The following is a 19,903-nucleotide window of genomic DNA, read 5'->3' as shown; positions in this document are numbered from 1 at the left end:
TAATGCATTTCCTTTGTCTTGCAGGAATTCTGGAGGCCGAGGTACAATCAGATCAGCTGTGAACAGCTTACATAGCAAATCTAATAGGTTTGTAAATTAGATTTTGTGTTCATTTGTTTTTGCTGTAAGGCAGCTATTAATCTGCTTCTCTTCTTTGCTGGCTGGTGCCCTTCTTACTTAGTGAACAGATCTGTTTTGTTTCATTTCTGCTTTCCATTTCCCTAATCACTTTTTTGGGGGTGGGGGGAGGGGAGAACTGTCAATGTACGATCACTTACAAATGACCCCAGTTCTGCATATTCCAAAGATGGGAAATATGGGAAGGCAGCAGTTATGTGGAGAAGATAAAAATCAGAATCATATTAAACAGCTTTGGATATCATGGATCAAAACTTGAATTTGCATATCTACTATGAAACTTGAATCCTGCAAGATACCAGGATATCTCACAATATAAACTCTTCACCAAAATTGAGCAATTTATTGGGGAAAAACAAAAACACTCTATGGTAAGGAGTTCAAACAAATAGTTCAAGATGTTCGTTGAAACTACTTAAAATGTTTGAGTGTACAGAAAGCAATTAGTCCCAAGGAACATTGATCGTTTAATATGTATTCAATATTCCAATAGGGCTTTTTCTCACTTGGCCAGAGTGGAATATTTGACCATGTTAAGAGCTGCATGTGAGCTAATCCTGAGAAATATGGGAAATTTCTGACAAAGTAATTTCTTCTGCAGCATCTCTTAGATCCACCCAAGATTTACTGACACTTTCTTTTTTAAAATAATCCTCATTTTGCAACCTGTAAAGAAAAGATGCCATTTCTTCTGCCTTGTTTTGGTTATGTGGCAACTCCTAGGTCTCTTAATTTGTTACAATGACCTTGACCAAAGAAGATGCAGAGGGGGAAAAAAAGAGCCCTCAAACATTTTGTATCTGAGGTCATCATTTAAGCTCAGAAATCTGAAAGTTTGGTACATAGAAAGAACTGAGATTATCCAAGTAATCATCACAAATGGCCCTCATAGTTCCTTCCTAATGAAACCAGGCTTCTAAGCCTAAAGTATTTAGGGAGTTGGGGCTGACTTTTTAAAGATTCTTATTACTTCTCTCTTACAGCAAGGTCATTATGCCATAGTAACATAGCAACCAAATTCAGAGCCACAGACCTGGGTTCTAATGTGTGTCCTCATACAAGGAAACAGTCCCTGACATACCTCCATTCTAAAGAAGATCCCCTTCATCAGAGTTCTTACCTTTTTTTTATATCTTGGACCCCTTTAGCATTCTACTGAAGCCAACAGACCCATTATCAGAATAAAATTTTTAATATATAAAATAAAATACATAGGATTGCAAGGAAATAAAATTATATTGAAATAAAAATATAACTTTTCCCCATTTAGGTTCACAGATCCCCTAAAATCTGTCTATAGACTCACTAGAAGGGGTGGGGTTCTAGGTACTCTAGGTTAATTAAGGATTACTGCCTTAAGACTTCTTACATGTCACAGCATCACCCAAATTTATCTACCTGTCAAATCAAAGTAGCAAAAATGTCCATTCCGGGGGCGGTCAGGTAGCACAGCAAGTAAGAACACCGGCTCCAGTGTCGGGATGACCTGGAGATCAAATCCCGGGCTCAGATACTCAGTACCACACCCAGAAATAACTGGCCGTGTAACCTTGAGCAAGTTACTTAACCCCGATTGCTTAAAAAAAAAATGTCCATTCCTGTTGTCCTCTGGATAGAGTGGGGTGTAAGTATCCTTCCTGGCCAGGCAATCCAAAAGGCACTCTGTATATGTGTCAGACATTTTCTAAGGCATAAAAACATTAGGGCTATTCACATGTATTCTGATACCTGAGGATATCAGCCATTCTCTCTGGAAGTCTCACTTATGGTGAAAAAATATTGAAATGCGATCTTTTATGCCACTTGATGTAAGCTGCAGTGAAACATGGGAATTAGACCTATGGTCTCACGGTATTGCTGGTGTCCTGCCAATATACAGGGTCCAGTTCTCATGGGTGCTTCTGTCAATGGTGTATGTAGGGTACTCCATAGCCCTCCCAGGAAGTTTCTGAAAGGGAAGGTCCAATTTCTAAGTGCCACCAATCTCCACATCACCTTCGGAACAGCTGTATGACTATGAAGTCAAGACAAGGAGCCAGGGCCATTGAGGAAGGAAGAGGCAAAAGCTGCAATCAAAACACAATCAAAAAAAGTACCAATCAAAACACAAAAGTGAATTTCTACTCAGCCCATCTGCAGAAAGACAAGGAAAAGAACAGGGCTTGAACCTTGTGAGGGGAAAAAAAAAAGAATTTCATGTTTTTGAACTTGGCTTGAAGCCTCAGAGGAAAGAGTTCTTTGATTTGGACTCTTGAAAGGCCAAGAATTTGGCTTCTCAAATCTGCTTAAAATTCTATCTATCCTTTTCACCCCAGACAAAGGAACAGTTCTCTCCTCTGACCCAGATGCTCTCTACATGCATCCTGCAGTATCTAGGTTGAATATTATATCCTTTATATAAATATAACTATAACCTAGTTTCTCAGAAACCCACTGGCATAGATCACAAGCATATGAAGTTAAGAGAGTACAGTATTGAGGAAGAAGGGGAGAAAAAGAAGCATTTAATGTACACATAACCGTGCATCACCCTGTGGAAACAGTTGACCCGCTGTTGCCCTAAGGTCTGAAATCTATTACCTTTGGCTATAATTCCAAAGCAGTAGAAGCTTTGGTGTGCATTTTGATTGCCATTTGTTTTTTTTTTTTAAAAAAACATCCTATCTACAGGGCAATCAGGTGTGGTAGAAAGAGTGTTAGATTTGGAGTGAGAAGAACTGGGCATAAATGGGAGACTCTGACACTTGTTATCTGTAAGATCTTGGGCAAATCATGTCACCTCTGTTCCTCAATTTTTTCCTCTGAAAAATGACAGGGTGGGACCTTTAAGGTCTCTCCCAGCTCTAGATATATGGCACTGCATTTCATTAAGAATTAAAGTATCAGGGCAGCTAGGTGGTACAATGAATAGAGCACCGGACTTGGAGTCAGGAGAACCTAAATTCAAAAAAGAACTCAGATGCTTGACACATTTACTAGTCAGGTGACTTTGGGCAAGTCACTTAACCCCAATTGCCCTCCAAAAAGCAAAAAAAAAAATTAAAGTATCTGGCTTTTGTGTTTTTCTTCCTTGAATTTGAACCACAGAAGCACCCAGCTCCACTAGAGACTGCTAAGTTTCACAGAGAAGGGAGTGGGTCTTTGTGACCAACACATTACCCACCAGTGGAGATGGCAGCTTTACCAGCAAGGAGTGTGCTTGCTTTGTACCTGAGGAAAAGCAAAGGAGTGGGGGCAGGGGAGAGGTAATGCATACATCGTACATCTAAAAGACCCATAGGCTTCCATCCCTGTAGGTAATCACTGCAATTTTGCTTTTCTGAAGTTTACATTCATGCCAGAGCAAAAACAAAACTATTAGAGATGTCATCGGTGTGCTAACAGATCCTGTCTCTCTTTTTCTGGTTTGTGGTGTGTGTGTGTGTGTGTGTGTGTGTGTGTGTGTGTGTGTGTGTTTGTTTTTCCTTCCCAGAATCGAAGTTGTAATAAATGGCTCTTCATCTCCAGCTGTTGTTGACAGAAGTAATGAAAGTGCAAAGCACAACATTAAGCCAGCCCCAACCACATGGAGACACAACCAGACCCTGTCTTTGAAGATCAGGTATTGGTAATTACCTATAGGACAAGAGACAGATTTGGCCCTCTTCAGCGCAAGCTGGCAAATTGCCTCTCTTTATCATCGAAAAAAGTCAAGATAGAAATAAAATGTTTACCTCCTGCTGAGGCAGGCTTCATCTGTAAGTGATCAGTCAGAAATATAAATCTCAATAGCCTAGCAGCCCAGCAGGTGTATGGCACCAGTACAACCGGGAGGCAAAAGAGGAGAGTGGCTGTGAGAGGGGTTCAAGGTTGCAAAGAAGTGAGTCCCTGGGGAAGAAGGAAGGGTGTCCACTTAGCTTGGGACATTGCCACCTGGTTGAGAACACCAGGCAGGAGTGACCCTCAAATTAGGCCAATCAAGGGACTGCTGCCGTTCTGATCACACAGGTCCATTTGACCAGCCTGCTACTTTCTTGAGTATATCCATATTACCATTGTGCTAAATTTCTATTGTATAATGTTTTCATAGTTTTTAAGAAACCAAGGAGATTCATCAAATTTGGGGCTGAGGTGTGAATCCCAGCTGTTGAAAATGTACCAGTAGTTTCAACATAAATGTCTTTATAAAGGCTGACCAGGGAAAGTCTCCATCTCAAACTCATCCATGTCCATCACTGGATTACTCTCGATCTAGCCATCCTTACCTATAAATCAAGTAGGCATATCCTCTGTGGCATATATGCAGGATGTACCTGCCCCTACGTTCTCCGTGAGAAGCACAGACCCTCCCCAAATCCTCCCTCTCCTGCTGGCTATTGCCTGAAATTCTACTCTTTAATGCTGGAAGTAAATTAGGTGGTGCAGCAGATAGTATGCTGGTCTTGGAGACAGGAAGACCTGAGTTCAAATCTGGTCTCACAACACTATATGTGTGACCCTGGGTAAGTCACTTAATTTCCTCATATGTAAAATGAAGATAATAATAGCACCTAACTTTGAGGGTTGTTGAAAGGACAAAATGAACTATTTTTTTTAAAAGTGAAGTGTTATGTTAATGTTAGCTATTATTATCCTTTAAGGCTCTGACCATGATTTATGATGTAGATTCCCCTTAGAGAGGGGCTTTATGTCTTTAGCAGTCATTTTACATGTTCATAAGAATAAAGAATCTAATTACAGATTTTTAGAAGGAGTTTGTGCACATGAGAACATACATGAGTATGTGGCCTAGCATCATTCAGCTATAAGCCCTTTGCCAGCTGAGTCAGTGTAATACCTACCTTCATATTCCCAATACCTAGTATGGCACCTTGCATGTAATAGTTCTTAATAATTTATTTAAGTGAATTGGCGCCGAGGAAAGTAGAAGAGGGTAGCAAACATTGAACCTGGAGACGCTATAAAAAACTGTACCCAGGACACAATTTTGTCTAGCAAGAGCCCTGAGCTACAGCCATTGAACTAGATCTGAAGTAGAAAATGAGATTATAGGAAGGTACAAGGGAAAAGCAGCAGTCCATGCATGGAAAAATCCATCCATGCTTTGGGTTTCAAGTTTCCAGGATAAAGAGATCTTGGACAGAAAGAGAAGAGCAAATTCTAGAAATATATGATCTCCAGAGAATATGTAGAATGGGAGCAGCCAAAGAAATGATCCAAAGAAGTAGATTCCCCTCTCTACCACCTACCTTCCCTTTCAACATCTCTTCCTGCAAGGAGCCTGGTTCTACATTCCCCGGCTATGGCTTCCTGACAGCTGCAGGCCCATATTACTGATCCCTTTAATAAGAAGCACTGTGTTGTCATTAAGACCAACTGTGAGTGAAATTGTACCTCCCCTTGCCAGCTCAGCCTCATCTGGGTTTCCTCCCTTTAGTTTATTCCACTTTATCAACTGCCAAAGAAATCTGATTGCTTCACTGAGGGCACAAAGCAGAGGAGGTACTCCAGTTTATGGTGCTGAGATTGGGGTGTGTGAGGCTGAGAAGGGAGTCATACCCTAGGGGACCATGATGAATTAGTTGTCAAGGAGCTTGGCCCTTCCCATCTCAGGGCCCTTGACTGTGAGCCCAGAGGATCCCTCAGTATGAACAATTTGCCTTCACCCAAGGGGAGGGACAAATCCTTTCAAATCCAGGCAATTAGTCATTGAAATTATTCATAAGAAAAGATTCTTCAAGTCATTTGAAATAATGTTTAATAATTGATCGTAATTTCTAGTAATTAATTAGAAATTAATTCACTCATGAAGGTCTTTATTTGTGGGCTTTCTGGGGGTTCTCTCTGCTTTTAAATACTTTGGGGTTGGTAATTGCAAGGTTCTTAGCTGTTTCCCAAACAAATTAGTGAGTTAGTTGAGTTACATAATCCTCGGTAAGCACCAGTAAATAACAACAATGCTTCCATTTTCCATCAAGGAGTACAAATTATTAAGTGCAAGATTTCTCTGTGTGTTAGAGAAAGCTCTGCTTCATTAATTAAAAAATAGAATCAATGGAAGAGGAGAGGAGGTAGTATCCCCTCCAGGCTTCTCCTGCCCTACTAAATATCAGGGCTCCCAATGGCCTGGCCTGCAAGAAGCCAGGGTCAACTGAAAGCTTTATGCCTGTCAGGCATCATTTTTTTCCTATCTGCACAACAGAGATCATAGGATCACAGATTTAGAACTGCAAGAGACTCACAGGCCATTTAGCCTAACTCTCTAATTTTACAGATGAGAAAACTGAGTCGCATAGAGGTTAAGTGACTTGCCCAAAGTCACAAAATTGGTGAATTACAGAGGCAAGATTTCAACCCAAGCCTCTGTCTCATGGCCAAGTGCTGTTCTTGTTTTTCTGCAGTCCTAATTCTGGTGCTTCCTTGGGGTATAGAGGTGACCCTGGTTTCTCAAGGATGATGGCAGCAGCACATGAATTCTGGCAGATCCTACCAAGCTGGCAAAGTATAAAGCTCTGGTCCAGTGATAGAATGTACATCTGTCATCTAAGGGACAGGCCAGCTAGACCTGGAAAGGCTCATCACCAGAAGGTTGTCTACCATGTGATAAAGTTTTTCAACCACAGCAATTCATGAACTCTTCTACTAAGGCATGAAGGGATTACAGCCTTCATCAGCAGAGGAAGAATAACCACAAATAAATTCATTGATTCTTAAAAAATTAAAGTAAAAAAAATTTAAATAAAGGAAAAAGTCTGGCCAATTATATTAGTTGTTCATATCTACAGGTGCTTAGAGATCTTATAATGAAATGAACTCTGTAACATTGAAATCTCTCATTTTTTGTTTATTTCATTTTTTTCAAAAAGTATTCAGTTTCTCCTGAATTAACTTAACAGCTAGCATTTATGTACAACCTATTATGTTCTAGGCACTTTGCTAAGTGCTTTAAAAACATTATTTCATTTGATCCTCACAACAACCCCAGGAAATAGGTGCTACTGTTACTATTAATCCCATTTTATATATGAGAAAACTCAGGCTGAGTGATTCTCACACAGCTAGGAAGTATCTGAGACAGGATTTGAACTCAGGTCTTCCTGACTTCAGACTCTATTCCCTGTGACTCCCAGCTGCTCCTATATGAACTTAGGCCATTCCATATATAGCCATCTCTAATACAAACAATTCCTTTCTACTCCTACTCTGTTATATTGTAAAGGTGTCTTTGTTCAAGGCTAAGTCTTTAAAATATGATCTCCCTATCCTAAGAGAAACCAACCAGGTAGAAGATTTTATCTTTTCCCAAAAACTCATAGGGTTCATATTACTTTCTAACTAGACTGGCCTACTTTCTATTTCCAAACTCAACGTGTTCTCTCCCACCCCCAGCCTTTACACAGCATGTCCCTATGCATTCCTTCCCCTATATTCCTCACTTATACTTATAATCCTAAACTTCCTTCAAGGTAGCCTGGGTGCTACCTCCTACAGGAAGCCTTCCTTTATCTTCCTAATTATTAGTGTTTTCTCCATCTTCAAATCACTTTGTACGTGCTGTATCCCCCTAGTAAACATAACCTTGATGGCAACCAGCATTTTTTATTCTGTCTTTCTATCCCCAGCACCTACCACGTTACCTTCTGCACGGTAGGTGCCTTAAAATGGTTTTTGAATGGAATAGAATCACAGACAACCCCAAATCTAGTTAGTAGTCACTGTACATTTGTCAAATCTCATGCACTTCAGATCTGGAAGAGACCTAGAAGTCATCTAATCCAACCCCTTTGTTTTATAGAGGCCCAGGGAAAAAAAAGTAGAATTGCCCCAAAATATAAAAACAACACTTAGCCCTTCTTGACCATCAACCAAAATGTATTTATTTGTAAACACCACTGAAATAGTGTAGAACAGAGAGATACATTAAGCAACCTCTGGAAGCTGACTACACAGTTTACTTTGATGGCAAGTCCTTGAAATTTTCAAAAAAGTACAAGATGCCTCCACAAGCCATTGAGTGAGTTGATCAGTTACCATTAGAGGTAGATACAAGAGTTAGCAACACAGTTTCCTCCCCCTCCTGGAGAGGAAGCTGTCCAATCAATGTTACCCTCCAATTTACCAAGGAAGGGATTGGAGGAAAATAAAAGATACATGCCAATTAAACGGCAAGGAAGAATTGAACTCTGACTTCCTTCTCCTGTAATCAGGACCCTACCTAGTATCACTCCTTCTCAAAGATGCTCCAGTCTAGCATAACTCAACAATCTGCCATCTTTTTTTTTGAGTGGTGTGCCAAGGTTCCAACCTAATCAGTTCTAGTGTGCTAGAGGGGCACACTGTCTTGGCAGCTTCCTCTTCAGATTGGAAGAGGAAATGTGACTCTCACAGCAAGTGGCAGCTGTCACATCTGCCATAGGTGTCGGGGAAAGGGCTCAGCTGTGGCAGACAGACCACCTGCCAAAGGAAATCGGTCCTTGGTCATCTTTAGCACACCTGTCATAAGTAGCCAACCTCTGCCCCAAACCCATTAGCTAAGATTACCTCCAGGGGGTTGGCATGCAGCTATCTACCTTGTTTGCTGAAGAGTGGCTGGTTATCAGACATAGAAGAGGTGGGTGCATAATGGGGGGAGAGGGTGGAAAGGAAGAGAAAATGCAGCACTGAGAGCACTTGGCAAGAGAAGGGGCTACATTAAGGAAATGGGATGAAGGAAGGAGACACTTTCCTGTCACTTAAATTTGTGGCTTTGTTTTTCCAGGAAGCAAATCTTGAAGTTCCTGGATGCCGAAAAAGACATATCAGTGCTCAAGGGGACCCTGAAGCCTGGAGACATCATCCACTACATCTTTGACAGAGCTAGCACCATGAATGTGTCACAGAACCTGTATGAGCTCCTGCCCAGAACCTCTCCCCTGAAGAACAAACACTTTCAGACCTGTGCCATTGTGGGCAACTCGGGGATTCTGCTGAACAGTGGCTGTGGGCGGGAGATAGACACTCACAGCTTTGTTATAAGGTAATTCTCCAAGGGGCGGCTGACACTTGAAGCTGGCCAAGAGATGTCACATGAGTAGAAGTACTGAGGACTTTGGGTCTAGTAAGTCCATCTATCAACAAATATTTATCAAGTACTTTTTATGTGCCTGCCCTGAACACTGGGGGTATGGAGGAAGACTAGATTGTGGTATCCTTGCCCTCAGGGAAGTCCCAATCTAATAGAGGAGCTAGCATCTAGGCACATACAAGACAAATAGAGAGTAGATCATGGGATCATAGAGACCAGCAAGCCCAACCTCCTTATTTTACAGATGAGAAAACTGAGGCTGTCCTCCTGGCGGATAGTGCACTTAAGGATTTCAGAGCGTTGGAATGATATAAAATGAAGTGGACTCTATATTATTTGCAGCAGTTACTGCATTTGTGCCAGAATCTGTGATTTCTTAGGTGGAGGGAGCTCATGGTGTGAAAATCCCTCTGATGGTGACGATTTAGTTTTTTCTAATAGCCTTAGAGAGTTACTTAGAGAACTTAGATGTTAAATGACTTACCCATGGTCACAGAGTCTGGGGTCCATTCCAAAGACAGGTCTTGAACCCCATTCCTCTTGACTTTTAGGCTGGCCCTTTCTTTTCTGCCTAAGATCATAGGATTGTAGATTTAGAACACAAATGAAACTTGGAAGTCAACTAGTTCAACCCCTTTGTTTTACAAATGAAGAAACCAAGGCCCAGGGAATATAAGTGACTCAGCTAAGGTTACAAAGTAAATGGTAGAGTTGGGATCAGGTTCTATAGCTCCAAGTTTTAGTGTTTTTTCCATATAACATGATACCCCTCAGTTTACCTACTTGGACAAAAATGAGAATAAGGATTTTGACTCCATCAGTCAGTCAATAAATATTTATTAAGTACCTTTTATGTGCCTAGCACTGTACAATGCATGGAGGATACAAAAGCAAAAGACAGCTCTTAGCCTCAAGGAGCTCACAGTCTAATGGGGGAGACTGTGTGCAAACAAACGTGTACAAACTATACACAGGATAAATAAGAAATAGTTGAGAGACAAGACACTGGGGAAAAGGAGATAACATCTAGATAGCATTTACTATGTGACAGGCAATGTGCTAACTGTTTTACAAATGTTACCTTATCTGATCCTCACAACAATCCTTCGAGGAAGGTGCCATTATTATTCATTTTTACAGTTGGGGAAACCAATGCAAATAGAAGTTAAGTGACTTGCCTAGGGTCACAGAGCTAGTAACTGTTGAAGGTTATATTTGAACTCAGGTCTTCTTATTGTAGATAAGGCCCAGTATTGTATCTACTATGCCACCTTGCTGCCCAGAATTCTAGGTACTAGAATTAAGAGAGGTTGGAAAAAACTTCCTGTAAAAGATGGGGTTTTAGTTGGGACTTACAGGAAGCCAGGGAAGGCAGCAGGCAGAGATCCCACATCCTTTCCCCTAAACCCTTCCTCCCATATTTCACTAGCATGGGGGTTTGAAAATAGTCATCTCACCCAAAATAGAATATCCGTCCTGGTGCCTTAGAGACTCTATAGGGACAGGTGTCTCTGTTATTATTCCCCAGGCAGAGTGTGGTCATGGACGTCCTGGATGTTTCATTCCACACAAGTCATCACCCATGGAAAATTTGCCTGGGGCCATCTCAGATTTCCTGTCTCAATGCTGCCATACTGAGATTTCAATTTTTAGACATGGAAAGAAAAGAAATTGTCTTTCAAAGGCTTGATGAGTTTGGGGAAATACTGAGTCTAGATCCTAGAAGAGCCTAGATAATTTCCAATGAATTTTTTTTTTTATTTATGTGCCAGACACTGGGCTAAGCACTTGATCTCATTTGAATCTCACAATAACCCTGAGAGGTAAGTGCTATTATCATTCCCATTTTTACAGATGTGAGAACCAAGAGAAGACAGGATCTTTCCCAGAGTCACACAGTCACACAGTCTGAGGTTAGATTTGAACTTGTCTTCTGACTCCAGATCCAGTGTTTTATCTACTGTGTCACCTGGCTGCTTACAAGCATTTACTAAGAGCCTGTTTTAGGTACTAGAGAGGTATAAACAAAACTCAAAACAAAGTCACTGAACTCGAAGAGCTTGCATTTTATGGAGATTAAAATCAATGTTCTCTTGATCACAATTTGATATATCTTGCAGAGTGCCCAGTAGAAAATGGCAGAAAGCTAGAAGAATAAAAGGGAGGATTTAAGATTTCTAATAAATTGAGTTATGTCAATTCCACATAGCTGCCATAGTGATTTTCCTAAAATTTATGTCAACCCCCTGCTCTATAAATTTCACTGGACCCCCTATTGACTCTAGGAGCAACTATAAACTCCTTTCTTTGCCATTTAAGGTCTTTAAAAATAGCCTGATCCTATCCTACCTTTCTAGACTTCCTTTATATTATGCCCTTCCCGGTCCAGCCAAAATGACCTTCATGCTGCTCCTCACATCTCCATCTCCACACCTTTGCACTGACTGTCCCTCACTCGTGGAATGTGTGTCCTTCTCACCACCACCCCCAATCATGTCTTGGAATCCCTTGTTCTTTTCAAAACTCAGCTCAAAGCATCACCTTCTACCCAACACCTTTCCTGATCCCCCCAACTCCTGGTTTCCTCCCTCCCAAAATTACCTGATATTTGTTTTGCATAGATTTTTTACATGTTTGCACATACATCTCCCCCAATAAAGAAGAGGGGCTATATCATTTTCACTGTCATGTCTCCAGTGCCTGGCACAGTAAAGGCACAGAGTAGAAGGCACTTAATAGATAGCTGATTGGTTGGTTGATTGATTGATTGATTGATTGATTTAGCTAAATTATAATGGAGGGAAACAGAATAGGAATTAGCCTTGAAATAGCAGAGGAGCCGGGACGATGTAACAAGAAGAATGCTGGTTTCGGAGTCAGAGTTACCCAAGTTTAAATCCTAGATCCACCATTTATTAGTCATGTGATATTGGCCAAGTCACTGGACCTCTCTAGGCCTCATTTTTCTCAGCATAAAATAAGGGGGCTGGATTAAATGGCTCTTAAGGTTCATTCCAACTCTAGAGCTATCATGCTATCAACCATAATAGTTATTACTTTCATGGGGCACATTTAGATGTACAAAGTACAGGTCTTATCATCCTTGTTTTCCAGTTGAGGAAACAGGTTCAGAAAGGAGACATGACTTGCTTGCAATTGGCAGGATTCAAACCCACGTCTTTGGATAGTTGTCCAGTGTTCCTCCTTCTGTCCAACACCTCATCCACTCTAGTTAGGTTGTCTGGCAATAGTTCCCATGGCAAACAGAGACTGTGGTTCATGTATGAACACTGTACTTCCAATTCACACACACACATCATTTCATTTTAATATTTCACAAGTATTAGCACTGTATGATGCTCAATAAGGCTTGCACCCAAATTACAAACCCTGGTCAAGGGTCACCCACGGTCTCCCCATTCTTTATCCGTATACATGCATGCAAAAGGTAGTGTGATCTAGTGATAACCCTGGAAAGAAAGAGTCAGGAAAGCTAAGGTCTAAGGGAAAGCTGTCACGAACTTTGTTACTCAGAGAGTACAGTACATGGATACACACTATATTTCTACTTCCCACATTCCAATATAATTTATTTTTAATATCTATTGATTATTAACACTGTATAGTGCTCATACAATGAAGATATACAGGAGAGACTGTATGACAGAAGGATTAGGGGATATAGGAGATAACATCTAAACACACCACAATACAAATATATTCTTAGGGGATAATGTGTGTGTGTGTGTGTGTGTGTGTGTGTGTGTGTGTGTACTTAAAGAGGAAAGGACTCCAGATACCAGTGTACTGCTCAAAGGGAAAGTCATTCTTTTATCTTTAAAGTCCAAGCCTAGCAGGTGCCCATGGATTTGTGTGTATGCAGGGCTGATTTATGTGTTTGCTCAGAGATTTGCAATTCTATTGTGGAGACATCCCAGACATTGTAAGACACACATGTGTAGACCAAGAAAGACAATAGTATGACCTCTGCCCTTGGATTAAAAAAGACTAAGCTGATCTCCCAAACAGCAGGATGAGGTCGATCATTTTGCATTGCTTCATTCCCCTCATTCCTTTGCCACCTAGCTGGAGGCACTTAATAGATCAAAATCCTCCACTAGCAGAGAAGCAGAAATAAATGGTCATGATAGCCGCTCTTGTTTACTTAGCAACTCACTGTTTACAAAACAATTTCCTCCCAACAACTCTGTGATATTATAAAGGGGGTACCAGTATCTCCATTTGACAGATGAGGAAACTGAGGTTCAGAGGTGTGAAATAGTTTGGCATTCTTTAGAGCTGAAAGGGATTTTAGGGGTCATCTAGCCCACCTATACCCCATAACCCCCTGTATTACAGATGAGGAAACTGAGGTTCAGAGGTGTGAAATAGTTTGGCGTTCTTTAGAGCTGAAAGGGATTTTAGGGGTCATCCAGCCCACCTATACCCCATAACCCCCAGTATTACAGATGAGGAAACTGAGAGCCAGAAAGTTTAAATAACTTGGCCAAGGTCACACAACTAGTGACAAAGTCTAGATTGGAACCCAGATCTTTTGATTCCAAATCTAGCACTCTTCCTTCCCTAAACCATATGTCCTAATTGAATAGAATTCAATTCAACAGATATTTTATTAAGTGTCTCCTGAGCTAGAGATTGGGTGGCATATAAAGCTTAGATAAAAAATAACAACAACAATAGCTAGTATTCATATGGTGCTTTAGGGCTTTCAAAGTGCAAATATTTCATTTGAGATAAATTTTAAAAAATTATACCTGCCCTCCCTGGGGCTTATATTCTATTGCAGACCTACTACACCATCAGCAAGGGTGAGAGCCAGAACCTTAATCCTGAATTTTCTGTTAGGCTCCTGCTCTTCCTACAGGACTGTTCCGATCCATCCTAATTCCAATACCACTGAAGACTCCTTACTGGGAGGCAGAGAGTTGTCAGGGAGAAAAGTTTACCTTTGAACTTTTTGGTTCTCTGTAGCAAGAATGAGACCACTATATAGGAGTCCACACATGGCTGATTTTCTACCCTCTTGCTATTTATTAAGCATATACTATGGTCAAAACCCTGTGCTAGGTGTTAATATTGCTCTCAACTGGTTCTTGTTGGCTTCCCTTTACCCCATGCCCGTACCATCTTCAATCAGCAAATATTTATTAAATATCTTCTATGTGCCAAGCACTGTGCTAAGCTCAGGGAATACAAAATGAGGCAAAAGACAGTCCCTGACCCAAAGGAGATTATTGTCTAATAAGGAGACAACATACTAATAAATATATATATGAAGCAAGCTATATACAAGATAAGTAGGGAGTAATTAACAGAGGAAAGGCAATGGGATGAATAGGGGTTAGGAAAGGCTTCCTGTAGAAGGTGATATTTTAGTTGGGACCTAAAGGAAACCAGGGAGGTCAGTAGTAGGAGTAGTTCTGTGCAGGATATGGTTCACCTATAACAGGTGGGTAAGATAAAAGTAAGAACAAAATCAAGAAATGTCAGGGGGTCTTTCAGAATACAGGTCCAGTGATCTATCCCTTGTGCCACCCAGCTTTTTAAAATATTCATGAGAAACCGTGTGGCACAGGTCAGAAAAAGTGAGTCTGAATTTAAGACATTTCTCAGATATAATGACTATTATCCTGGGGAAGTCATTTGATGTTTCGGTCCTCCCACCTCACCCACTTCTCCCCTCACCTCTACCCCACTCCACCCCCCATCCCACCACAGCAACTCGCTAAGACTAAATTGCCAACATGTGCTAACCTGCATTGGTAGAGAGAATCTCCTATGCCAATGAAATCATAGCTGTAGTCCCATCTCATTCATTCATAAGTCATCTCCAGATTTGAGTGTTTTTAATATTCTTTTAAAAATGTTTTATTAATGCATTTTTATTTTTATACTATGTTTATTTCATAGAAATACACCCTATATTATTCATCCTTACGATTTAAAAAAAAATAAGCAAACCTATTGAGAAAGCAACTGACAGACAGATATGTAACATTTCACACCCCTGCTTTACTGTCTTTCTAACGAAAGAAGGTGAGTTTATTCTAATTCCAGTCTCCAGGACCCAAGATGGATCATTGCATTTGAACTACATTCCATTATCTTTTGGTTTTATCTTCTTTATTATTAGTGTAGTCATAGTTTATCTTCTGGTTCTGACTGTTTCACCATGCATCAGTTTATATAAATCTTCCCATATTTCTCTCAGTTCCTCAAATTTGTCATTCCTTTTGGTACAATTCTAATTCTGTACACTCTTACGCTGTGTTTTATTCTGCCCTTCCCCAATTGATGTGAAAGGCCTCTGTTTCCAGACTATTGCCAGTGTAGAATATGACACTAAAATTATTTAGGTATATATGGGACCTTTTCATCATTGACCCTCCTTGGCACACATGTTCAATGGCATCACACTCATGTTTCAACAGGTTGATCTTGTCAGGATCACTGAATGTATGTTCATAGGATCATAGATTTTTAGCTGGAAGAGATCTTAGGTAGCCTCTAGCTCAACCCCCTTGTTTTATTGGTAAAAACCTGGGACCCAAGGAGGCTGAGTAACTTTTGCAGCATCACTCAACTAGGTAGTTACAGAAGTGGACCTGGAACCCAGTTTTTCTACTCCAGTGCTCTTTCTACTAGACCATAATGCCTCCACCATCTGACCCTATAGCAGCTCTATATGAATAAAGCCTTCTAGAATCAATGGAGCTACTACCACCTCTTCTGCCTCTCCTAACATCCATTTTCCCTACCCTGAAGGGCAGAAGAAGGCAAGGCCAAAGCCAGTGGTCCTGAAACCTCAGGCTTCTTGTAACTAATCTCTAATCTCTGCCTTTCACTCTATTCTCCTTCTGCAATTCTGAAGAACAGGAGCATCTCCAGACTCCAAAGCATGCCCTTTGGATGGTGGGAATATGGACATATTTCCTTCCAAAAAAAGCTAAACAGTTCCCCCACTCAGTTTTCAGTTCAGAGAAACAATTATTCCTCTGAGAGTCAGATCATGGTAGTCACAGTAAAGAGAGGCCAGTGGCTAATACCAGATGCCTTATGTAAGAAATGATTCCTTAATTGGATATATTTGACTGAGCCTGAAAAAAAAACCCTTGGAGGTTTGAGAAGGTCAGTGACTCCAAGCCAGATCAAAGCACACACCCCACATAAATTGATGTCTGCGTTCCTCCTTTTTCTTCTTCAGCTCAATCGAATTCAATTCAACAAGCAATTGTTAAAATGCTTACTGTATGGGGAGTATAGTGATAGTTACTAGCTAGGTAAAATAAAATAAGGTTCCATACCCCAATGGAATTTGCCAAACAAGTAGGGGGATATTTGTTGTTCAATTATTTTCACTCATGTCTGACTCTCCATGACATGTCTGACTCTTCATGACCCCATTTGGGGTTTTCTTGGCAAAAATATTGGAGTGATTTGCCATTTCCTTCTCCAGTTCATTTTACAGATATGAAAACTGAGGCAAAAATAGTTAAGTGACTTGCCCAGGGTCACAGAGCTAGTAAGTATCTAAAGCCAAATTTGAACTCAGGTCTTCCTGACTCCAGTCCTGGCACTCTATTCACTGCACCAGCTAGCTTCCCCAGTAGGAGGATTTGACATGTACAAATCAGTAGAGTACAAAAGCAGTCATTGGCATGAGTGGTACAAAAAATTGCGATAATAATAAGAAAGCACTTAGCACGGTGCCTGGCATATAGTAAGTCTTATGAAAATGTTCATCATCATTACTACTTTTTCTCTGAGATTACCACCCATTTAAAGGGTATATATCATGTATATCTATGTATGTATCCCCATTTACTTCCAGGTCTCCAGTAGACTATAAGCCCCAGGGAGGGCAGGTATAATTTTTTAAATTTATCTCAAATGAAATATTTGCACTTTACAAGCCCTAAAGCACCATATGAATCCTAGCTAGTTATTATTGTTGTTGTTATTTTTTTATCTAAGCTTTATATGCCACCCAATCTATAGCTCAGTAGGCACGTAATAAAATATCTGTTGAATTCCATTCTATTAGGCCATATGGATTAGGGGGGTAAGAGTGCTAGATTTGGAATCAAAAAGATCTGGGTTCCAATCGAGACTTTGCCATTATTTGTGTGTCCTTGGCCAAGTTATTTAAACCTTCTCACTCTCAGTTTCCTCATCTGTAATATTGGGGGTGTGAGGTGTAGGTGGGGTATAGGGGTAGATGACCCCTAAAATCCCTTTCAGCCCTAAAGCTATGATCCTGTAAACCTATAAATGGAATAGGCAGGGGGTGGGAGTGTGTGTGTTGGGGGTATTCCAAGTCGTGAGTAAAAATAAAACCAAAGGGACAGAGGCAGGAAAGCACATAATATATATTGGCAACAGCAAGAGGCTGAAGATGGTCTTCTGTTGAATCCCACAGAAGGTAACAGTATAAGAACAAGCTGAAATGGGAGGAAGTAGAAAGCCTTGAATGCCAGCCAGAAGGGTCTCAGCTTCACTTGGTGAGCAGTAGGGAGTATTGAAGAGTTTTGAGTTAAGAAGTAACATGATTAAATAGGTGATTGAGGAAAGTGAATATGGCGGCATATTGAGGGAAAGATTGGAGGGGAAGAGTGTAAGTGGGCAGAGCCATTAAGAGGCTATTGAAATAGTTCAGGTGGGTGGTATGAGAGCTTGGAATAGGAAATGGCAGTGGCAATTGAGAAGAGGAGGAAGATGGGAGACATTTTGACCACAAAAATCAACAAAATTTGGTAACTAGATATAAGAAGAAAAAGAGAAGAATCGAATAGAACACCAGGATTTTGGTAGAATACCAGGTAGGTGGTAGCACCACTGACAAAAATGTGTAAAATTCGAAAGATAAGTAGATTTAACAAGAAATGAATAAATTCCTTTTGGGCCAGGTTAAGCTGGACACACCAGTGAGACAGCCAGGGAGAAATGTACTGAAGATAGTAGATAATATAAGTCTGAACCTCAGGAGAGAGACCAGGGCTGAAAATACAAATCTGGAAGCTACTTATGTTATCTTCTCATCACCTTGGGTGTGATGAGTGAGGGAATGATGTTACTGTATCCAAAGTATGAAATGATACCAAAAAAAAAAAAATCCCTCTCATTCCATGGAGGTAAGTGGCTATCCTTTGATCATGCTAAGTAACAAAGAATGACAATGTTCTCACATTTATGGTGTGTACCCTTTCTAATTATAATTCTTTTTGGAATTATGATAAGCATTAAGCTTTATAGAGATACAATTTCTGAATTGCCAAAAATCAAAGTTTTAATGCAGGCATACATACACATAATTACCATAGAACTACTCACCTCTTTCTAACACAAAGGATGCTTATATAACCTGTTACCTAACCCCGCCCTCCCCATCCTTACCCCCAGGCTTCTGATTTATATGGACTAGTTTCATTCTTAGAGATAGAACCAAAATAATCACTCTTTTGCTCATATAACCCCACTCAGAATTAATATGAGAAATTCTTCAAACATAACTCCTGTCTAGGACTCCACCAGATATGAGAAAAAAGTCCTCCAGCTCCCATACAAGCACTCAAGGTAACAATGCATATATCAAGTACAGGACAGACTTTATTCCACCTAATAGAAAATACAAGAAACACATAAAAGACCCACAGTAGCCCATTTGAAAAATCAATACAATCATCTTCTCTCTACAGTGAGTCAAACCATTCCCCAGGGCTCCTCAATTTTTCAGACTCATAGCACCACCCTGTGGTTTAGAATCTCCTTAGGAGGGAAATGAACTTGGGGCTCCTGGGGAAACAATTCCCCCAACATTCTGGTGAATCTCTCTTCAACCCAGGGGCCTAAACAGGAATCCAGCCTTATGGTACTATCCTGGGGGCTTAAATTGCCCCAGAAGGAAATGAACTTGAGGGTGTTACAGCAGTTAACCCAATTCCCACTGCACCTACACTGTCTGAACAACTCACAGGGTTAGCAAAGGACAAAATTCAAGTCTTTTTCAAAAGACTTCATCTATGTCGTGATTTTGGTCCCTTGCTGATCTTCCATCTTCCACAAGGTAGCCATATGCTTACTTTCCAGGAATTCCCACCCTTTCCTTTGTTAGAAGGCTGGCTTTGGGAATTGAGCTGCCTAAGAATTCAACGTTGTCTGTGATATCACCTCCATTTTTATCCAGGAGGCAAGGGTTCAGGGACTGCCCTCTCAGGCCACATGGAGAAGGGTACATGCGACTTCTGCTGGGGTAATTTCCATTTGCAGTTTCTAAGCTGAAGAGATCTCTCCAAAAGACCCATGTCTTTTGTTAGTTCTGATGTTCTCTTGTTTCTTCCCAAAAAAGGAAAAGGCAATAAGGAAAAAAAGGCTGTCTACAATGAAACTTTCCTTTTAAAGCCAATACAGAATGACTCCCCCCATAAATGGCCACCTTACTAAAGTTCATGCCAACCAATTATTCCCCAGTAGATGCACAAATCAAAAATGGATCAAAATGGGTAAGTCCATTCCTTTCATAGGAAAATGCAATAGAAGTTCTAAAGACTCATACCCTACAAGCTTATTCCTAATACATATAAATACACTCTTAATCTCAATACCCTTCTTCTCTCCTCTCCTCTCCTCTCCACTCCATATATCTATCTTTTGGTTTCACACACACACACACACACTCTCTCTCTCTCTCTCTCTCTCTCTCTC

The 19,903-nt window shown here is 40.6% G+C and overlaps 1 protein-coding gene across 1 annotated transcript in view; it reads left to right on the top strand.

Moving 5' to 3' along the window:
- Nucleotides 1-19,903, top strand: part of ST8SIA2 (ST8 alpha-N-acetyl-neuraminide alpha-2,8-sialyltransferase 2) — a 98,975-nt gene that overhangs the window by 51,159 nt on the left and 27,913 nt on the right. Inside the window, exons 2-4 of the mRNA XM_069098524.1 lie at nucleotides 25-87; nucleotides 3,611-3,739; nucleotides 8,876-9,133. Of these exons, the coding sequence (XP_068954625.1) occupies nucleotides 25-87; nucleotides 3,611-3,739; nucleotides 8,876-9,133 (450 nt within the window). The remainder of the gene's footprint in view (nucleotides 1-24; nucleotides 88-3,610; nucleotides 3,740-8,875; nucleotides 9,134-19,903) is intronic.

The sequence above is a fragment of the Petaurus breviceps genome, unplaced genomic scaffold (assembly GCF_028583685.1).
Source record: "Petaurus breviceps papuanus isolate PSGF00001 unplaced genomic scaffold, PetGlider_PUasm1.0 37, whole genome shotgun sequence".
NCBI classification, from domain to species: domain Eukaryota; kingdom Metazoa; phylum Chordata; class Mammalia; order Diprotodontia; family Petauridae; genus Petaurus; species Petaurus breviceps.
The sequence above is the reverse complement of the archived record's forward strand: the minus strand, read 5'-3'. Positions and strand labels throughout refer to the sequence as shown.